At 44.2% G+C, this 21845-nt stretch overlaps 1 protein-coding gene across 2 annotated transcripts; it reads right to left on the bottom strand.

The window, feature by feature from the left end:
- Window positions 1-5294: 5294 nt before the first annotated feature.
- On the bottom strand, window positions 5295-20914 carry crema (cAMP responsive element modulator a). Of its 2 annotated transcripts, XM_076300274.1 has the most exons (8): window positions 20789-20914; window positions 19023-19146; window positions 17955-18053; window positions 17365-17444; window positions 16523-16665; window positions 15973-16158; window positions 8776-8932; window positions 5295-6636 (listed from the first exon to the last, which is right to left on the bottom strand). In XM_076300274.1, the coding sequence occupies exons 2-8, from the start codon at window positions 19134-19136 to the stop codon at window positions 6492-6494; spliced, it is 924 nt and encodes a 307-aa protein (XP_076156389.1). In that variant the 5' UTR covers window positions 19137-19146; window positions 20789-20914; the 3' UTR covers window positions 5295-6491. The 2 variants fall into 2 exon arrangements, with proteins under 2 accessions (XP_076156389.1, XP_076156390.1); XM_076300275.1 differs by lacking the exons at window positions 15973-16158; window positions 16523-16665; window positions 17365-17444; ... (1 more) ...; window positions 19023-19146; window positions 20789-20914 and adding an exon at window positions 13301-13640.
- Between the last annotated feature and the right edge of the window lie 931 nt (window positions 20915-21845).

Below are 21845 nucleotides of genomic sequence, written 5' to 3'. Positions count from 1 at the left end.
CATCATCATTTACTAACACACACACATCATCATTTACTAACTTACACACACACACTCACACACACACACACTCACATCATCATCATTTTCTAACACACTCGCACACACACACATCATCATTTACTAACACACTCACACACACACTCACATCATCATTTACTAACACACTCACACACACACTCACATCATCATTTACTAACACACACACACACACACACACACACACACACTCAGATCATCATTTACTAACACGCACACACACTCACATCATCATTTACTAACACACTCACACACACGCTCACATCATCATTTTCTAACACACACACACACACACTCACATAATTTACTAACACACTCACACACACGCTCACATCATCATTTTCTAACACACACACACACACACACACACACTCACATCATCATTTTCTAACACACTCGCACACACACACACCATCATTTACTAACACACTCACACACACACTCACATCATCATTTTCTAACACACTCACACACACATCATCATTTACTACTCACAAACACTCACATCATTTACTAACACACTCACACACACACACTGACACACACACACTCACACATCATCATTTTCTAACACACACACACACACACTCACATCATTTACTAACACACTCACACACACTCACATCATAGGAAAATCGAGCTTGAGATGACCAAGTTGATGATGTTGAAGTTGTTTTATGGTTCCTTCTAGCCTCGTGAGACCATCCTGATCTCGCGAGCTTCAGGGTTTCACTCGCAGATCAGTCTGGATACTTTCCGTTAAAGAAAATTTGGAGCAGTTCACCAAACGAACGTCCAATCAGCGTTGGCTTTGAGGCGGGTTGAGGTGTGACGCAACGAACAACATGACGGCATCCACAGAGATGAGCATAGCTATCGCGCAAGTTTTATTCAAATTAGAAAGTATTCCTGGGTAAACTGTGAAGCTATGAGTCTCAGCCATGCAGCTGGGAGGAATGAACGACACAGACATCCTCCACGGCTGATTCCAGTTCATAATGGAGGAATATACTATCTTCAGAAGTGTAGGGCCTACCGTGAAAACTTGATGGGAATTGTCGTTGATTAGGTTCATAAATGGTAAGTTAAAACATCTTAACGTTTGTCACGTTACCTAACTTAATTGTATGTTAAACGGCATTAGAAGAATACTTTGTTCATCTAATTGGTTGATTTGGCCCGTCGATAACCAACAAAGGTGGTGATAGACAGATGGTTTATCCAATCAGCTAACCAGTATGTCCGCCCCTTCCCAAAAGTTCTTCAATGAAAAGTTCCCAGATGGATATGCGGAGCAAATCCATCTGGCGGAGTCAGGTTAGGTTCCTTCCTAGTATTAATAAGAATTTGTAAAGCAAGCCAGTCTGCTCTCCTTGACCATACGGCATGTTAGTGTGTGTGTATATGTGTGTGTGTGTGTGTGTGTGTGAGAGAGAGAGAGGGGGGGGGGGGGAGTGTAACAGTCCTTGGGAATGAAACAGTCCATGAGTTTGGCAAGACTTTCAAGGCCAGGACCCGACAAGGACACACAAACACATCACACACACATAACCACACAAAGAGATTTGAAGAACACTTAAATACACACACACACACACACACACAGATGTGGAGAACACTTAAATACACACACAGAGAGAGAGAGAGATTTGAAGAACACTTAAACACACACACACACACACACACACACACTAACATACAGATTTAAAGAAGACTTAAATACACACACACAGACTTGGAGAACATATAAAACATGCACATACACACACCCACAGACTTTGAGAACATTTAAAGCACACACACCCAAAAGCTGTTTTCATACATGAACTTCAGACAATGTCCGTGCAATTACTCCCAGAGCCCAAGCGGAGACATGCACCTCATAACCAAGAGTTGCTCATACCTGCTCTTACCTGCTCATACCTGCAGTAAACACTCATACCTGCTCATACCTGCAGTAAACACTCATAACAAGGAGTTGCTCATACCTGCTCATACCTGCAGTAAACACTCATAACAAGGAGTTGCTCATACCTGCAGTAAACACTCATACCTGCAGTAAATACTCATAACCAGGAGTTGCTCATACCTGCTCATACCTGCAGTAAATACTCACCTGCAGTAAACACTCATACCTGCTCATACCTGCAGTAAATACTCATAACCAGGAGTTGCTCATACCTGCTCATACCTGCTCATACCTGCAGTACACACTCATAACCAGGAGTTGCTCATACCTGCAGTAAACACTCATACCTGCAGTAAATACTCACCTGCAGTAAACACTCATACCTGCAGTAAATACTCATACCTGCAGTACACACTCATTGGTTTCTTTACGCATGACACCTCATTTCTCCTATCGCATACACTTTTATTTCCCAATCTAACATTTATACCGACTTTACTTAAAGGAACCGTATGTAAGATTGTGGCTGAAACTGGTACTACAATCACTTTCAAATTACTGTAGAGCAGTGTATTCCCTCCCCCTCCCCCCTGACTGGCAGAGCTGGCAACCTGGACGCCGAAACACTACTGACTTCGTGATTAGTAGATAGGTGGAGGGTGGCGCATCACGCCAAAACACAACATGACATGACAAAACACAACATCAACATCAATTGAGGGCTGCAACTGCACTTTTTAAATGACAATATCCTAGCCGGACTACTGTTGTCAGTGATATAAGTATTTGAAATGAACATGATTTCTTAATGTCTAGTGACATATCATGGCCATTTTATGATTAATTGAAATACATTTCTTACATACAGTTCTTTTAACCTACGTTGTTAATTCTTTATCTTAAATACATACATCTATTTATATGAAAAATCCGTGTGGTTTTCCCTCTCTAGTTGCATAGTCTAGTAGGCAGGATGTAACACATTGGGCGCTCTTGTCCGGGAGATGAAACGACATTGGTAAATATGTATTTTTTCTTTAATGCTTATCACTAGGTTTTGTATAGCCTAGGCGTTGGAAATTGTTAAAAGCTTTAAATATATTAGGTCCGTTTCGTTTAGCTGCGTCTGATTTGGAAAGCGCTGTATACGGATCCTGCGAAGATCCGATACAGTTCATTGCTTAAAGGTACTCTAAGCCATTGGTTCCCAAAGACTGGGTCGCGACCCACAGGTGGGTCGTAGGAGATTTTATTTGGGTCGCCAGCATAGCCTAGTGACAATTTATGTTGTGTAATACCCCTAGCTTATACCTTATATAGCTTAGGAAAGCTAACAGCTTTCTATTAGGATCTAGTTTGTTAACTATCACAGTCACGAGTTGGGTCGCGATAGTCTGTCATATTTAAAAAGTGGGTCCCCAGAAAAAAAGTTTGGGAAACACTGCTCTAAGCGATGCTGGGTAACGTCACTTCTGTTGACTTTCAAACATTAGCTTGCTCGCTACTTCCTCCCCCTCCCTCCCGTGCTGCTCCTGTGCAATTAAAACTCTCCTAAACGCGCATCTCGTCTGTGATTTGCTGGAACAGTTTGTTATGTTTTTATGGGCTAGGTTTGCCCAGGTTGTTTTTGTTTGTCAGTGGTAATCAGGAGAATTTTCCACCGAGTGGCTGGTTGGTAACGTTTTGAGGATCTTAAAAAGGGTATCACTGTTTGTGGATGTTCTTTGCTGCGCCCATCAGTAGCCTGGACGATGCCATAGCCCCTCACTCTCACTCCCCACAGCCCTGTATGACATGAGTATAGGATGGAGACTAGCCTATGAGATGCATATGATAGAGACAGACTAGCCTACGAGATGCATATGATGGGGACAGACAAGCCTATGAGATGCATATGATGGGGACAGACAAGCCTATGAGATGCATATGATGGGGACAGACAAGCCTATGAGATGCATATGATAGAGACAGACTAGCCTATGAGATGCATATGATGGGGACAGACAAGCCTATGAGATGCATATGATGGGGACAGACAAGCCTATGAGATGCATATGATGGGGACAGACAAGCCTATGAGATGCATGTGATGGGGACAGACAAGCCTATGAGATGCATATGATGGGGACAGACAAGCCTATGAGATGCATATGATGGGGACAGACAAGCCTATGAGATGCATGTGATAGAGACAGACAAGCCTATGAGATGCATGTGATAGAGACAGACTAGCCTATGAGATGCATATGATGGGGACAGACAAGCCTATGAGATGCATATGATGGGGACAGACAAGCCTATGAGATGCATATGATGGGGACAGACAAGCCTATGAGATGCATATGATGACAGGCTAACCTATGAGATGCATATGATAGAGACAGACTAGCCTACTCAAGGTTTTTGCATCCGCCACATGTTTAAGCAGAGACTTTCTAATGAGGAGACAGCACTCAAAAAATCCTCCATAGAAATGCATGGGGCTAGTTTGTAATGCCAATATGGCCGTTGTCTACACATATCCCACCCCTTCCTCGCCAAAACGTCGACATGTGTATACATTGAGCCAATCATGTGGTGTGATGTGACTACATTGAGCCAATTATGTGCTGTGTTGTGCAGACATCGTGCCAATCATGTGTTGTGAACTCGCCGCTGGAGCAAGGTTGGTGTCGCGAAGCCTTGCGCACGCGCATTTCTGCCGAATAGGATGCCCGATGACTGCCCAAAAAGCGTTGCAATATGACCGCCGAGTGGAGGGACTTGCCTAAAAGGACTTTGGTTTAAGTAGCTTTGGGTTTCCCCCCTAAAATAGGAATCAGGCAGTTGGGTCATACAGTATATTAGCTAATATGTGTGTTCTGATTACTGACATGAGCTAATGTGTGTGTTTTGATTACTGACATTAGCTAATGTGTGTTCTGATTACTGACATGAGCTAATGTGTGTGCTCTGATTACTGACATTAGCTAATGTGTGTTCTGATTGACATGAGCTAATGTGTGTGTTCTGATTACTGACATGAGCTACTGTGTGTGTTTTGATTACTGACATTAGCTAATGTGTGTTCTGATTACTGACATGAGCTAATGTGTGTGCTCTGATTACTGACATTAGCTAATGTGTGTTCTGATTGACATGAGCTACTGTGTGTGCTCTGATTACTGACATGAGGGCGAGGGAAAATAGAGAGTGTGTGTGTGTGTGTGACTGAAATTTTTATGGCTTGGCTCAACCGGTGACATCAACATATCAGTTCCTCCTTTGTTGGAGTCTGCCTTCCTGTTTCTGTATGTGTGTGTGTGTGTGTGTGTGTGTAAGACGGAGAGAGAGAGAGAAAGAAATATTTCAGCAAAAAGGTATTTTTATTAAAAATAGACATTGTACAGGATTTTTTCTTTTTTTACACAGCATAACAGGGGAATGGCAGGTTAGAAATGCAAGTCTGAACAAAAGCTAAATCGCTAACAGCTAGGACCAAGTCAAAAGGGGACTGTGTCACCTTTTAAACAAATATACCACTGTATGCCCCCTATACCCCCCGACACACACACACACCCACAAACACATATACACATGCACACCCACCCACACACACACACACACACTACATGCGGGTATAGGCTTATCAGTAGTACACAGGAGCACATACCCCTAGTCATAGTAGTACAGCTGGTTTCTCTCTGTGTATGTGTGTGTGTGTGTGTGTGTGTGTGTGTGTGTGTAGACCAAAAGTCCTGAGATTTTTCTGTTCACTGAGGGTAGGATCAGATATCTGACCAGGTGTGTGTGTGTGTGAGCGAGAGAGAAAATGTATGTGTGTGTGTGTGTGTGTGCGAGCGAGCGAGAGAGAGAGAGAAAATGTGTGTGTGCGCGAGAGAGAGAAAATGTGAGTGTGTGTGTGTGTGTGTGACAGAAAGAGTGCATGTATCTGATTTCCATAAAATGGCAATAAATTCAACACACAATCAAAAGAACACTGTGGGCTTCCATGTGTGTGTGTGTGTGTTTGGGGAAGGGGGCTGAGCACACTTAGATAAAGCACTCTAAATGCATCATGGTTGCCAGAGCAACCACAGCAGAGAGAAGCAGTGAGGTGAGAAGAGGTGTGTGTGTGTGTGTGTGTGTGTGTGTGTGTGTGTGTGTGTGTGTGTGTGTGTGTGACAGAAACAATAAGGAGAAAGCGCTGGTATGTAGTTCATAGGAAAGCCATCTGTAAACGTCACACGTCACCTTCTGTGTGTGTGTGTGTGTGTGTGTGTGTGTGTGTGTGTGTGTGTGCGCGCGCATGTGTGTGCTTTTCAGCTGTCTTTAAAAACTGTGTGTTTGTGTGTGAGTAAGTGTGTATTAATAAATGTTAATCTGTGTCATGGCAGTAGATGTGCAAGTGTGTGTGTGTGTGTGTGTGTGTGTCTGTAAGGCAGTATTTGTGTGGTGTGTGGTGCTTGCGTGCGTGTGTGTGTAGCGTATGGTATGCGTTTGTGGCAGTAGATGTTTGAGAATGCAATATGTGTGTGCGTGTGTGTGTGTTTGTGTGTGTGTGTTATTCGGCCTTGTGACAGTATATGTCTTTAAGAGCTTTCAGTTCTTCGATGAGAGTCTTGTTCTGGTTCTCCAGCACAGCCACGCGGTTCTCCAGACACTTTACATACTCCTTCTTCTTCCGTCTGCACTCACGAGCTGCCTCTCTACACACACACACACACACGCACACACACACACACACACACACACACACACACACACACACACACACACACACGGTTATAGAGTGACACACAACTCTCCAATGTGTTTCCAATACGTTATGCCATTATTGGTGTGTGTGTGTGTATGTGTGTGTGTGTGTGTGTGTGTGTGTGTGTGTGTTTCTATAGTATGTATGCAAATGTCTGTATGCCCGAATGTCTGTATGTTAATCTAATGCAGAGGTGCCCAACCTTTTTTGAACCAAGATCTACTTTTAAAGTTGACAGTGTCCCGAGACTACCAAACCAAATAGAGCCAGTCATTACTGGTACCTACATATACCTGTACTGACATATATTCTGCCATTTTAATTCTACTCTTCCTCAGTTTTTGCACAATTCTATAATCTCAATGCCCAAACACACAGTATACGAAGGCTCTAAAATTTATTGGACCCCGTTCATTGCCACTACATTTATTAATATTTATTATTATTGTATTATTATTATTTTATGTATCATTAGTAGTAGTAGTAGTAGTAGTAGTAGTAGTAGTAGGCTAGTAGTAGTAGGCCATTATTATCATTCTGTTGGCTACTTAAATGGTTGCACTCAATGTCAAGTATTTTTTCAAAATTGTTCACTTCTTAACTCAATTTTGAATATACACACACAACCTCAGGTTGTCCTTCAACCTGCTCTGTACACGGGGGTGTTGCATTGTTTTACACAACGTCAGCTTCCCAAAACCTGCACTGCACAAGTGACTGATCTAACCTACTGAAAGGATCCGTTTTAAAGGTGCTATAAGCGATGCCATGCGTTTTTTAGGCTAAAACATTTTATGTTACTTAATGCAAACATCACCTAACCAACCGCTAGCTGTCTGTGTCCTGAATACACTGTAAAAAAAAAACCATCTCTGTGGACAGCCCAGGCTCCAAAAACGGCAACAAAAACAACCTGGGCAAACCTAGCCCATAAAAACATAACAAACTGTTCCAGCAAATCACAGATGAGATGCGCGTTTAGGAGAGTTTCAATTGCACGGGAGCAGCACAGGAGGGAGGGGGAGGAAGTAGCGAGCTAGCTTGCTCTCTGTTTTGTTTGAAAGTCAACAGAAGTGACGTTACCCAGCATCGCTTAGAGCACCTTTAATGAGCATCTGAGAGTTTGGGGATATATATTTGCACTGCAAAATATAAAATCTAACCAAGTGTCATTAATCTTATATTAAGAAAAAAATCAAAAAATCTATTTTGGATTGTTTTTAGTGTGAAGAGACTTACCGATCACTCTCTCGAAAGATCATTTTGACTTATTTTAAGGAGTCTTATCAAGATAAATTTACTTAACGCACTGGCAGACAAATTTGCTTGTATTGTAGTACAAATTTGCTTAACGCACTGGCAGACAAATTTGCTTGTTTTCAGGATGAGTCGTCTTAAAAGGAGTCAAACTCTTCTTAAATTAAGTTGAATGATTTTATGAGAAAGAGCTAGGTAAGTCTCTTTATACTGAAAACAATATTAACTAGATTTTTTTTTTATCTTAATATAAGATTAATAACACTTGGTTAGATTTGATTAGATAAGCAGTTTTTGCAGTGTGGGGATGTGGTTCAACCCGTTGTCCCTCTTCAGCTCAATAAGCTGTCCCTTTCTAAAGAGAGAGGCTTTGGTGGATCCGTAGCACTGTGGACATAGATTCTGATGTAACCTTAACAGTGCAATCAGAATCAGCGAATCAGCTCTTTCCCCTTGAGTCAAACTTATGCTTGTATGTGTCAATGCTATGTAGCCTATTGAGTCCAACTTAGGCTTTTGCGCAATAGGCTACATGATAGTAATCGCCCCTTAATAGCCGAGACCAAAACAAGATGGTAATGTTTGGTTCAAAAACTAGAGATTAAGTAACTTTTTTTTTTGTGGACATTTGTAGTATTGGACAATTGGGAATCTGGACTGAACTGAATAGGGGGAGAAAGAAGCTAGAAAAAGATTGATCGAATTTCTGGGCACCCTTGACATACAGATGTGTGTGTGTGTGTGTGTGTGTGTGTGTATATGTGTATGTGTATGTGTATGTGTATGTGTGTGTGTGTGTGTGTGTGTGTGTGTGCGTGTGTGTGTGTCTTACCTATTCTTCATCAGACGGACCTCTCTCTTGCGCGTGACCTCTTCGGCGTGAGGCGGCGGGCTGTGCATCGCCCCCGGCGACGCTGCCATGACGACTGCCTGAGGTAGACCGGACGCGGGGGAGCGAATCTGGTAGGTGGGCATGTCACCTGTAGCAGCTACACACACACACACAAACACACATGGTGGGTCAAATACAGGGAAAATACAACATTCTACCAGTATGATTTCAATGTGTCAGTGCACTCAATCCTCCAGTCAAATGTCTGGTGTGTGTGTGTGTGTGTGTGTGTGTGTGTGTGTGTGTACTCTATGGTACATCCTCTGTGTTTGACCAGTGCTGCAAACTCTCTTCAATTCTATCCCCCATTAACTGAGTATGCATCGTGTGTGTGTGTGTGTGTGTGTGTGTGTGTGTGTGTGTGTGTGTGTGTGTGTGTGTGTGTGTGTGGCTGTTATGGTGACGGTAGAGATTACATTAAGATGCTAACGAGGTTACCAAAAGAAGTCAATAGAGGTGCCCACATGCATGCACACACACACGCACACACACACACACACACAAACACACACACACACACACACGCACACACGCACACACGCACACACATGTACCTACCTACAGTATGTAGAAACACAGAGGCACACACACCGTCATATACTCACAGTAAATTGAGTATAAAAACTGCTACAACAAAATTCCCTGATATTCCATGACTTTGCCCCAAAAACTATACAATTCCCTGACTTTCCATGTCTGGAATAGACTTTCCAAAATTCCATAATATTCCAAAAATTCCATGACCCGTGGGCACCCGGTCACTCTCTCTCATGTATACACCCACCCCCACACACTCTTTCATCACTGCATACACTCCCCCCCCCACACACACACATCTTTCTCCTCTGCATACCCCCCCCCTCTCGTTGTAGATGAGATCACAGTGTGACGTGTTGTAGATGTAGATCTCTGAAGTGTTCTGTGCGACGTGTTCTAGATGGAGAATGTTCTGTGCGACGTGTTCTAGATGGAGAATGTTCTGTGTGACGTGTTCTAGATGGAGAATGTTCTGTGTAATGTGTTCTAGGTGGAGAATGTTCTGTGTGACGTGTTCTAGATGGAGAATGTTCTGTGTGACGTGTTCTAGGTGGAGAGTGGGCGATATGGACAAAAAATAATATCTCAATATTTTTTGTGATTTTGACGATAACGATAATTAGTCGATATCCTTTAAAAAATTGTTTTTGTTAAAGTCTGAGTTACTTTACAGCTCATTATTTATGAATAGCATCATTACAATAATAACCAATAACCTAACCTGTGACTTTTTAACCAAATCAACCAATGCATTGTCACTACATTAGAGAAAATGAATAGGCCTAACAGTCTCCCAAGAGAAAGTCTGAAGATGAAGTTCCTTTCAAACCTTTACATAGGATTCAATGTAAAACTAAGAGCAGACCAACAGAGTAGCCTACATCTCAGTTATTTCCTTCTATGTTTTGTTTTAGAGCAATCACGAAGGCTAGCATTCCAAGTTACAGAATAGAAACTAATGCGTTAGCTTATGGCTAATGTAAATGAGAAATCCAATAGAGATGCTAACGGTTAGCATAATCAGTAAACGTAGATATTTAGAGCGAACTTCAGTCCATTTACAAAAGAGTTACATGAGAATAGTTATTTGTTTACAACTGACTATTAAAATACTCAAAGGCTAATGTTTTCTCTACATATAATACCGTGTAGGAAAAAACGTGACTGTCTCATCAATGCTACTTGAACAGAAGTAGCCGCAAAAAATCCAAAGTAGGCTACTCTTGCTGCACAAAATAAACATTAGGCTGCGTGGGACAACGTTGTGACCCACTAGTGATCACGTGACACTGGCTCTGCTGCACTTCTCCCGCATAGCCTACCTCCTGGGAATGTATGAGTCTTCAGTGCGTGATTTCGAGTGTTTTTTCCCCCATAAGTAATTTAAATACTCGATAATGTCAATTTGCACATCGTTAAAACAACAATCACGATATTATCGCAGACGATATATATCGCCCACCCCTAATTGTAAGATCGTAAGATCATGTTGATCCACACAACAAAGCAAGACTCAGAACCGCACACTCATTTCTGTATGTTGGTTAAAAACAATAATACAACTCACTGAACAATCTGGTAAACAGACACACACACACACACACATTCCTACAACTTCCTCTAGGCAAATGACTAAGCTAGCAACTGCCTGTGCAAATGTGTGTGTGTGTGAGCAGACAGCATGACTGTACACTGACGTCACTGTGTGCGTGGCTTGCCCCCACCCCCCCGCTCTCATTTCTCTGTCTGCTTGCGTTTCCAGGAAATGATCTGACGTCAGTAGAGGCACTAACTCTCTCCCTCCCTCCCTGCATCCCTCTCTCTCTCCCTCTCTCTCTCCCTCCCTCTCTCCCCCTTCCTCCCTCTCTCCTCTCTCCCTCCCTCCCTCTCTCCCTCTCTCTGTCTCAAACACACCGAACAGAGGATCTAACCCCCCCCCCCCACCCTCTACTCCCTCACACACACACACACACACACACACACAGTAGTGGATCTCACTGCCTCTCCCTCACTCACACAAACACACACACACACACACACACAGTAGTGGATCTCACTCCCTCTCCCTCTCCCTCTCACACACACACAATAGTGGATCTCACTCCCTCTCCCTCTCTCACACACACACACACACACACAGTAGTGGATCTCACTCCCTCACACACACACACACACACACACACACACACACACACACAGTAGTGGATCTCACTCCCTCACTCACACACACACACACACACACACACACACACAGTAGTGGATCTCACTCCCTCACACACACACACACACACAGTAGTGGATCACACACACACACACACACACACAGTAGTGGATCTCTCACACACACACACACACACACACACACACACAGTAGTGGATCTCACACACACACACACACACACACACACACACACACACAGTAGTGGATCTCACTCCCTCTCCCTCTCACACACACAGTAGTGGATCTCACTCACACACACACACACACACAGTAGTGGATCTCACACTCACACACACACACACACAGTAGTGGATCTCACACACACACACACACACACACAGTAGTGGATCTCTCACACACACACACACACACACACACACAGTAGTGGATCTCACACTCACACACACACACACACACACACACTCACACACACACACAGTAGTGGATCACACACACACACACACACACACACACACACACACACACACACACACACACACACACACACACACACACACACACACACACACACACACACACACACACACACAGTAGTGGATCTCATTCACTCTCCCTTGTGGTCTCCTAACTCTCTCTGTCTCCCTCTCGCAACCCTTTATTGAAACTAAAGGAACTTATTCCCACTTATTGTGTGTGTGTCTGTGTGTGTGTCTGTGTGTGTCTGTGTGTGTGTGTGTGTCTGTGTGTGTGTCTGTGTGTGTGTCTGTGTGTGTGTCTGTGTGTGTGTCTGTGTGTGTGTCTGTGTGTGTGTGAAACTATGCCATAGAATGTAACACCGCTTCTGTTAATGCAAACATGAGTTTTGAAACACACTCCTTCTGTTTTTCCCTGACAGCTAACACACACCTGAACACACACAACATATCATCAATGACCTGCACACAAATACATGCTTTTACCTGAGCAAACACACAGCATAACTCAATGAGTCCGACTCGACCTGCACACACACACACACACACATCAGAACACACACACACACCTGAACACACACACACACAGCATAACTCAATGAGTCCGACTTGACCTGCACACACACACATCTGAACACACACACACCTGAACACACACAAACACACACACAACATAACTCAATGAGTTTGACTCGACCTGCACACACATACACCTGAACACACACACACACCTGAACACACACACACACACACACACACACAACATAACTCAATGAATCAGACTCGACCTGCACACACACACACACACACACATCTGAACGAACACACACACACACACAGCATAACTCAATGAGTCCGACTCAACCTGCACACACACACACCTGAACACACACACACACACAAACCTGCAAACAACAAATGCACAAACATCTACAAACACACATAGACACATACACTGCAAACACAAACAAATACACACACACACACACACACATACAACCATGCAAACATGAATGGACAAAATTTTGCAAACACACAGACACATGCATAGACACCTGTAATCACAAACACACACATGCACATAAGTATACACACACACACACACCTGCAAACACACACACACACCTCAAAACACATGGATTCAACTGTGACAACAAAGCCATGTTTGAGTTCCAAAACTCACATACATACTCTCATACACTCTTCCTCTTTCTCTCTCTCTCTCTCTCGCTCACTCAAACACACACACACACACACTCACACACACACACACCTGACTCTGTCTCCTCCCCCGTCACGGCCATCTGTAGCCTGTAGTACTCCAGTGGGACAGGTTTCGTCTTCTGCACTCCTTTATTCCCTTCTTTCTCTCTCTCTCTCTCTCTCTCTCTCTCTCTGTTCCGTGAGCCGGTTCCTCGGCAGATGAGAACGTGTTCCGTTTAAGCTGTGCTTCAGCTCTGGCTGCAGCTCCGTTTGCCTCTCTACTCTGGAACTCTCTCTCTCCGTCCGTTTGTCTGACACTGACACACACACACACTCTCACTCTCACTCTCTCGGTCTCTCTAGCCCTCTGTGGGCGCCACGGCAACGACACACAGCTTACAATTAGGGGCATTGACATCACAATGACATCACAGCTGAGCTCACAGGGAATAACAGCCTGCCAAAGATCCCGCCTCCTCACTCACACTTTGTGTGTGTGTGTGTGTATGTGTGTGTGTGTGTGTGTGTGTGTGTGTGTGTGTGTGTGTGTGTGTGTGTGTACATACATACATCACAGTCAGGATAAAAAAAAACATACATCTGTGTGAAAAGAAAGATGAGGATGTATGATGGTGACACAATAATGAGAAATGTTGTTATGAGAGAGAGAGAGAGTGTGTTTGTGTGTGTTTTCTGTCTGTGTGTGTGTGTGTGTTTTCTGTATACCAACATGAAAACAACAGATTTAGAAAGACAGAGAGAACTATGGAAAGATGAAAAGAAAGAAAGAAAGAAAGAGAGAAAGAAAGGCAGAGGAGAAGAAAGAAAGAGAGAGCCAGGCGGAGAGGTAGAGATATAGTAAATGAGGGAGAGAGTGAAAAAGAGGGAGAGAGAAAGCGAGAGAGAGAGAGAAAGCGAGAGAGAGAGAGAAAGAAGGAGAGAAAGAAGGAGAGAGGGTTAGAGGGAGAGCAAGAAGGAGATGGTGAGAAAGGGAGGGAGAGAGAGAGAGGGATAGAGAGGAGGGAGGGATAGAAAGAAAGGGAGAGGGAGGGAGGGAGGGGTTAGTGATGTATTTTTAGCTTTGATGACGCAAAAAGGAGCCGCAGAACAAACAGGAGGATATTGTCCCCATTAACACACACACACACACACACACACACACACACACACATATTGTCCCCATTAACACACACACACATATTGTCCCCATTAACACACACACACACACACACACACACATATTGTCCCCATTAACACACACACACACACACACACACACACACACACACACACACACACACACACACACACAAAGAAAGAAAGATGTATACCATACACCACACCACAACAACATAAGCCACTAGCTCCCAAACACCTCAACTAAACACAATCTACAAACTCATATGGCAACATTTCCATTTATTGGAAAAGGTATAAAAAAAAATCATCTTTGGTTGGCAAATTTATTCTGAGAAAAAAGGAAATAAATATGCTTTAATAATAACAAAAACTCAATTATAGGCACCCCTAGAAAACTGTAAACACAATATGTGACAGAATCTTTTTTCCATATTGAACTTGTTTAAAGGGATATTCCACCATGTGGGAAATTACACTCATTTTCCACCTCCAATTGATGTTTACCCTTCTCCAGTTCATCCAGCTGTTCTCTGAGTCTGGCGATACCAGTTTTAGCTCCAGCCTAGCATAGATCATTGAATCTGATTAGACCATTAGCTTCTCGCCTGCTAGCATCACATTTAAAAGTGACTAAGATTTCTGGTAATTTTCCTATTTAAAACTTGTCTCCTCTCAAGTTAGAAGACCAACGGAAAATGAAGACCAACGGAAAATGAAATGTGGTGATTTTCTAGGCTGATTTGACATGGAACTATACTCTCCTTCCAGCGTAATAATCAAGGAACACCATGGGCGCAGCAGCACTTTGATATCATGCAGCACCTGAAAATAGTCCCTGTAGGCTAACTTCCAGCAACAAGGTTGAGCTGCAGCAGACGAATTGGTTAGTGACTGGCTTATTACGCCTGAATTAGAGTATAGTTCCATGTCAAAAATCTGCCTAGAAAATCACTACATTTCATTTTCCAACAATAATGGAAACATGTTAATAAGATGGAATTTTATGGAATCTTTTCCTCAAAAAGAAATTCAAGGACTTTCAAGGACCACCATTTATTTATGTCTGTTTTCAAAAACTTTCAAGGGCCTTGAATTTTTTTTTTCAGATTCACAAACTTTCAAGGACCCGTGGGAACCCTGAAATCAAAAAAGATTTACTGAACACAAAATCAACCCTGATCGAACACAAAATCAAGCTTCTGGCATGACCGCCTGATCTAACACAAAATCAAGCTTCTGGCATGACCGCCTCAGTCCCCTGATCGAACACAAAATCAAGCTTCTGGCATGACCGCCTGATCTAACACAAAATCAAGCTTCTGGCATGACCGCCTCAGTCCCCTGATCGAACACAAAATCAAGCTTCTGGCATGATCGTCTCAGTCCCCTGATCTAAACTCTGCAGAAAATCAGTGGGGTGAGCCAAAGAAAAGAATGCTGCACAATGTGAGGACCCAGAAATCTGGACAATTTGGAGAGATTTTGTAAAGAGGAAGAGAAGAGGAATGGTTTCAAATCACTGACATTCACTCATCCAGACACACACACACACACACACATACATACACACAAACACACGCAACCAAACACACACGCACTCACCCTGGACGAGCACCTGTCCCCCGGACAGCAGGAACTGGCTGGTCTCGGTTGTCTGCGGGGCGTACTGCAGGATGGTGGCCCCGGCCTGAGGGCCCCCAGCGCTGGGCAGCGTGAGCGTCTGTAGCCCCCCCAGGGCCTCCGCCCCCCCAGAGGCCAGCTGCAGGGCCCCCCCCTGGCTGATCGTGACTGGGGAGAGAAAATCTACATCATCCTCTATCCTCCAGCGTTCTAGAGTGCATCGTCTATCCCCCAGCGTTATAGTGTACATCATCATTTTTCCCCCAGTGTTCTAGAGTGCATCATCGTCTATCCCCCAGCGTTATAGAGTACATCATCATCTTTCCCCCAGTGTTCTAGAGTGCATCATCGAGTACATAGAATTTTAGAATTTTAGAACCTTCAATTGTTGCGGAACTTACACCTTTAGGGGTTAACTTGGTTCCACTTCCTGGCCCACACAACGACAACAAATTGCACCTTGCATTTCACAAACTATACACACTTGCACATTAACTAGATGAGTCTGAGCGAGCGGCTTTCACACACTCACAGTATTGTCCCGAGCTGGTCTGGTAGATGGAGGTGGGAACGGTCACCGTGGCGACGCTGGAGGATGCAACGACATGTTCGTCCTTCTCTTCCTCGATCTTAGGCACGGAACGGGAGTCTGACGACAACTCATTAAGGATCTTTCTGCAGGTTAGACACAGACACACACACCATTTTACTTAACACACAAACACACACACAAACTGTAGGTGGACAGCAAGGCTTGTAAGTAAGGTTAATCGCAATATGAACTAATGCAATTAGTTAATCGCAAAGACTGATCTTAATCGCGCAGCTCGCAACTCTGTACCAATGCTTGTTCTTGTCACTATGATTTTTATATTCATGGCAACCTCTTCATGTGGCAGACAGTGAAGCTCGCCTAACTCAAAAGTAGCCCAAAATAAAACTTGGAATATTGAATTGCAGCTTGAATTTAAAAAAATATATCATAACTCAAATCCCAATAATATCTGTTAAAATTACAATTAGATATTTCCCCAAATCACGCAGCCCTTAGTGGACTGAGATCATGCAGAAGTACAAAACAGCCTTTAGGGCGCATATTGCTAGCTCCTCACCTCGTTTTGCCTCAGAAATACAGTACCGTCACAATATTTGGACTATGTGCCAAAAAAATATAGCCTAGCAATACAGGATGTACCTCTGATGATCAGTCACACACACACACACACACACACACACACACACACACACACACACACGCGCGTTTACAGTCTGACGGTTCAGGCATGTGGTGAGCTGGGAGTGTGAGTGTCCTGTTGTGTGATTGGTCAAGGGCTGAGCACAGTGCGATGTGATTGGATGAGGGCGATGGCTCACCTGTAAGAGGGTCGGCGGGAGAGGATCTCTAGCCTCTTCTGGGAGTCTACTGCAGAGTCACCGTCACCTTCAACTCCAGTCTAGTCACACACACACACACACACAGACACACACACACACACAGTTAATCACCTGACTCTCATAAAGTTCCTACTGTCCTAAATACTGTAAAACAAACAGGTGTGCTCCACAATGTCACTGTGACTGTGTGAGTGTGTTTATGTAACTTGTGTGTGTGGATATGACAGTGTTTTACTGGCACTGTGTATATTGTATGTGAGTGTGTTATACTGTGTGTGAGTATGTGAGTGTGGTTGAGGGGGGGGGGGGGGGTTAGACTAATAAGCTTAGATGCAGATTCTTCTCCTCTCTATAATCTCATTACAGCACAGCTTCTCTATTTCACAAACATGGACACAACACACACACTAAACTTCTAAACCATTGTGTGTGTCTGTGTGTGTGTGTGTGTGTGTGTGTGTGTGTGTACATGCATGTGTCATGGTGCATGTGAGTGTGTGTGTGTGTGTTATGGTATGTAGGTGTGTGTGTGTGTGTGTGTGTGTGTATGTGTATGTGTGTGTGTGTACCTGCTGTGGAGATTGTATCACGGATGCAGGCTGGGCCTGAATGACTCCCTGCACCTGCACAGTCTGACCACCAGGGAGTTGAAACACTGTCACCCCAGACTAGGGTGGGAGAGAGGGGGGCAGATAGAGAGAGAGAGAGAGAGGGGGGAGATAGAGAGAGAGAGGAGGAGAGGGAGAGGAGGAGAGATAGGAGAGAGGGGGGAGATAGAGAGAGAGAGAGGAGGAGAGGGAGGAGAGAGAGGAGCAGAGAGAGAGAGAGAGAGAGGAGCAGAGAGAGAGAGGAGGAGAGGGAGGAGAGAGAGGAGCAGAGAGAGAGAGAGAGAGAGGGGGGAGATAGAGAGAGAGAGGAGGAGAGGGAGGAGAGAGAGGAGCAGAGAGAGAGAGAGAGAGAGGGGGGAGATAGAGAGAGAGAGGAGGAGAGGGAGGAGAGAGAGGAGCAGAGAGAGAGAGAGAGAGGGGGGATAGAGAGAGAGAGGAGGAGAGGGAGGAGAGAGAGGAGGAGAGGGAGGAGAGAGAGAGAGAGGGGGGAGATAGAGAGAGAGAGGAGGAGAGGGAGGAGAGAGAGAGAGAGGAGAGGGGGGAGATAGAGAGAGAGAGGAGGAGAGGGAGGAGAGAGAGGAGCAGAGAGAGAGAGAGAGAGAGGGGGGATAGAGAGAGAGAGGAGGAGAGGGAGGAGAGAGAGGAGCAGAGAGAGAGAGAGAGAGGGGGGAGATAGAGAGAGAGAGAGGAGAGGGAGGAGAGAGAGAGAGGAGGAGAGGGAGGAGAGAGAGGGGGGAGATAGAGAGAGAGAGAGAGAGAGGGAGGAGCAGAGAGAGAGGGGGGAGATAGAGAGAGAGGAGGAGAGGGAGGAGAGAGAGGAGCAGAGAGAGAGAGAGAGAGAGAGAGGGGGGAGATAGAGAGAGAGAGGAGGAGAGGGAGGAGAGAGAGGAGCAGAGAGAGAGGAGGAGAGATAGCTCAAAATGATAACACGCCAGTTGGCTATTTTTGAAGTGGCGTGTATAATTACGCAAAACCATAATACCAAGTTGGTGTGTGTGTGTGTTGTGTGTGTGTGTGTGTGTGTATTACCTGTGCCAATGGTGCGGGGGATGGGCTGGAGTCACTGTTGATCTGACTGGACTCACCGTCTGTCAAAGAGTCACTTACACTGCCGTCCTGTTGCACGGAAACCACTGTCTCCATGGTGATGGAGCTGCAGAGGGCAAGAGACCTAAGTGAACTTTGACCTCCAGGTTAGGTGACTGGAAAGCACACTACACAGAGATGCACATCTAAACACACACTATGATGCACGCACACAACAATAGACACCGGCCAACAAACACAAACAAATAAACATATTACAAGCCTATTTATTTAGCCACTCCACACTCATAGTGTAATACCATCAGATGGTGTGGTGTGGTGCGTGTGTGTGTCTCAACTCCTACTGGGTCTTTACAACACACTTCCTTTCTTCCCTGTTAATGGTGGCATCATCCTGCCTGCATTCCTTTCAGAATGTGCTCTGGCCAGGGCTAGCTCCCAGTGATCCAGTCTAGGTCTTCACCAGTTTTCGGTTTTCCTTCAGTTCACTGTACACACTGCTAGTTTTGGCCACTGGTAGAATTTGTGGCGCTGTTCTGAGCTAGTGACAGAAATGCTTACCAATGAAAGAAAAACTTAACAAACGCCAGTGTCTGTATATTTTCTTTCCAGATCTATGTTATTATATATCCATAAACCGTCTCCTTGTCTTATTACTTCCATATTTGTTATTCAGAGAGTAAGAGTAAGTCGGGGCGCTAAAAAGTGCTGAAAAGGGAGGTTAACGACACCATAGGATTCCTTGTGAGCAAGTTCCGCTAGTGCTTAGCACAGATAACAGTGCTTTGAAGTAAAGATATGCATGTTCGCGTCACGCCTTTGTGTTGTGTAAACAGTAAACACAGGCGCTGTCAGGGAAGCTGAGAGATGTGCCTGTTGGTCAGCGTGTTCGGTTCAACGCTCGCGCTTGACGCACCCGCGACTTCCATCACTTCCTGATTGAGCCCAGCGCCATTAGACACTCGCTCCCGCAGGCGATTTGGCTAACGTACCAAGCTCTCCCTTTTGAAGCACAGACAAAGACATCCATCGACTCATCTCTGTTCGTCACAAAAGACGTTAAACTGAACCGACACCGTCGGGGTTGAACCACGGCGTCACGAGGGCAGGTGCTTCATATTAGCACTTTACTGTTAACGTTATGCAACACAACAGTCTAACGATAACTACCGAAAGGTAGCCTATCGCTTGTTAAACAACACTTGGTTTATCTTGGTGTAGTATGAAGACCCAGACAAATGAACTTCCCAGCATTTAGAAAATGACCATTTTTTTATCTGAAGTGTGATATAATTAATTAATTTTAATAGATAGCGTCGCATAAATGCCAAGTTAAGCTTTGGGGAACGGGCGGTGTTGCGTCATTCCAGCAAGTTAGCTTTCTGGTTAAAACTTGAACACACTTCCTTGAACATGTGTAGGATAACAGTTTTTCCACGTTTATTAGCAGAAAAGAGTGGCATTTGTGGCATACTATGTCAGAGCAGGGTTGGGAAAACACTTATGCTGAAAGTTTAAACGTTTCGACTGAGTGTTTACCGGATAGGCTCCCTTGCTAAGCTAGGGCTATCTTAAGTTGCTAGCCATCTTGTCCCACCTTCTAAGCTTAGCGCATTTTGCATGTGGTTAGCGAAAGCAGGCGACATGTTGCTTGAGGTTGACACTTCCGTTGGTCTTTCAGTTCATAGTCTGCTCTGAATTTGTCTCGCCTCTCCAGTTGGTTCTGCGGAATGCCAGAACGAACTTACCGAGCGTTTACGTAGAGGGCCTCGTCACTGATTACGGTAGGAGTGGATGGCCCCGAGTCGGCGCTCACGTAGTCCCCACGTCAGCTGCGATGATGCGGCTGAAAAATGTCGACTATGCAGACGGCACCCGACGGTTGCAAAAACTACAGCGAGGCAGGGCGGGGCGAAGGGGCTCCGAGGAAGGCCCTATAAGCGCCTACATTTATGCTTCTCTGTAGACAACACGATCTGATATACCTTCGGCTATCTGACAGTGAAGATAAGACATTGAGGTAACAGAGTAGCCAAAATGTCACGTTAAAGTCACATTCTGTTACCTCACCAGATGCTCCCAAAGAAACGACAATGCTGCAAAACAGAGGCTTAAGAGAAGGACTTTGTTCAGACAAATAAGGCCTATCAAAACCAACTATATTTTTGTTTTATTCACATTGTCGTAGTATTATAGGCCTATGTTGCAATAATTGCTCATGCTTGAGTGAAATCAACCAAGTTCAGCAAAGCCTTAGCAAAGCATCCAGTCGAGATGACTGGTGGTTTGGTGTCGTCATCTTGTGGCGAGTCACGGGCATGCATGTTCCATGACTTCGGCAAAGGCATGGCATGGATGTTGGCATGCATGTTGGCATGAACGTGTCAGTGGCAGGCTATTGCCCAAGCTCAGTTACTCACACACAATAAACGATGTTATGTTGTTTATGTTTATGCTATTTTGTCCAAAGTGACATGATTAGTTAAAAATAATAGTGTAAAATAAAGTCAAGAAGGCTACATTAACATAATAATGATAGTAATAATAACCACAATGAAAATGATGAGTTCTCATATTGAACAAAACAAGTTGAGAATGAATGAAGTGCAATGTGAATATATGAGTCTTAAAACATTTCTTGAAAGTCCCAAAACTATCACAAGAATATCACGAGGCTCAGATTTTAATTTGTGAAAGCACATTGGAAAACACGGGAAGCTAAAAGGGGGACTATTTATTTTTGAGATGTACACAAATATTAAATAAACACACATATTGATTTTTGAGATGTACACAAATATTAAA

This window comes from Alosa pseudoharengus, unplaced genomic scaffold (assembly GCF_046254945.1).
Source record: "Alosa pseudoharengus isolate Yale_2024_CS ecotype anadromous, Long Island Sound unplaced genomic scaffold, YU_APseudo_1.1 YU_APseudo_1.1_scf_22, whole genome shotgun sequence".
Taxonomy (NCBI): Eukaryota; Metazoa; Chordata; class Actinopteri; order Clupeiformes; family Clupeidae; genus Alosa; species Alosa pseudoharengus.
The sequence above is the reverse complement of the archived record's forward strand: the minus strand, read 5'-3'. Positions and strand labels throughout refer to the sequence as shown.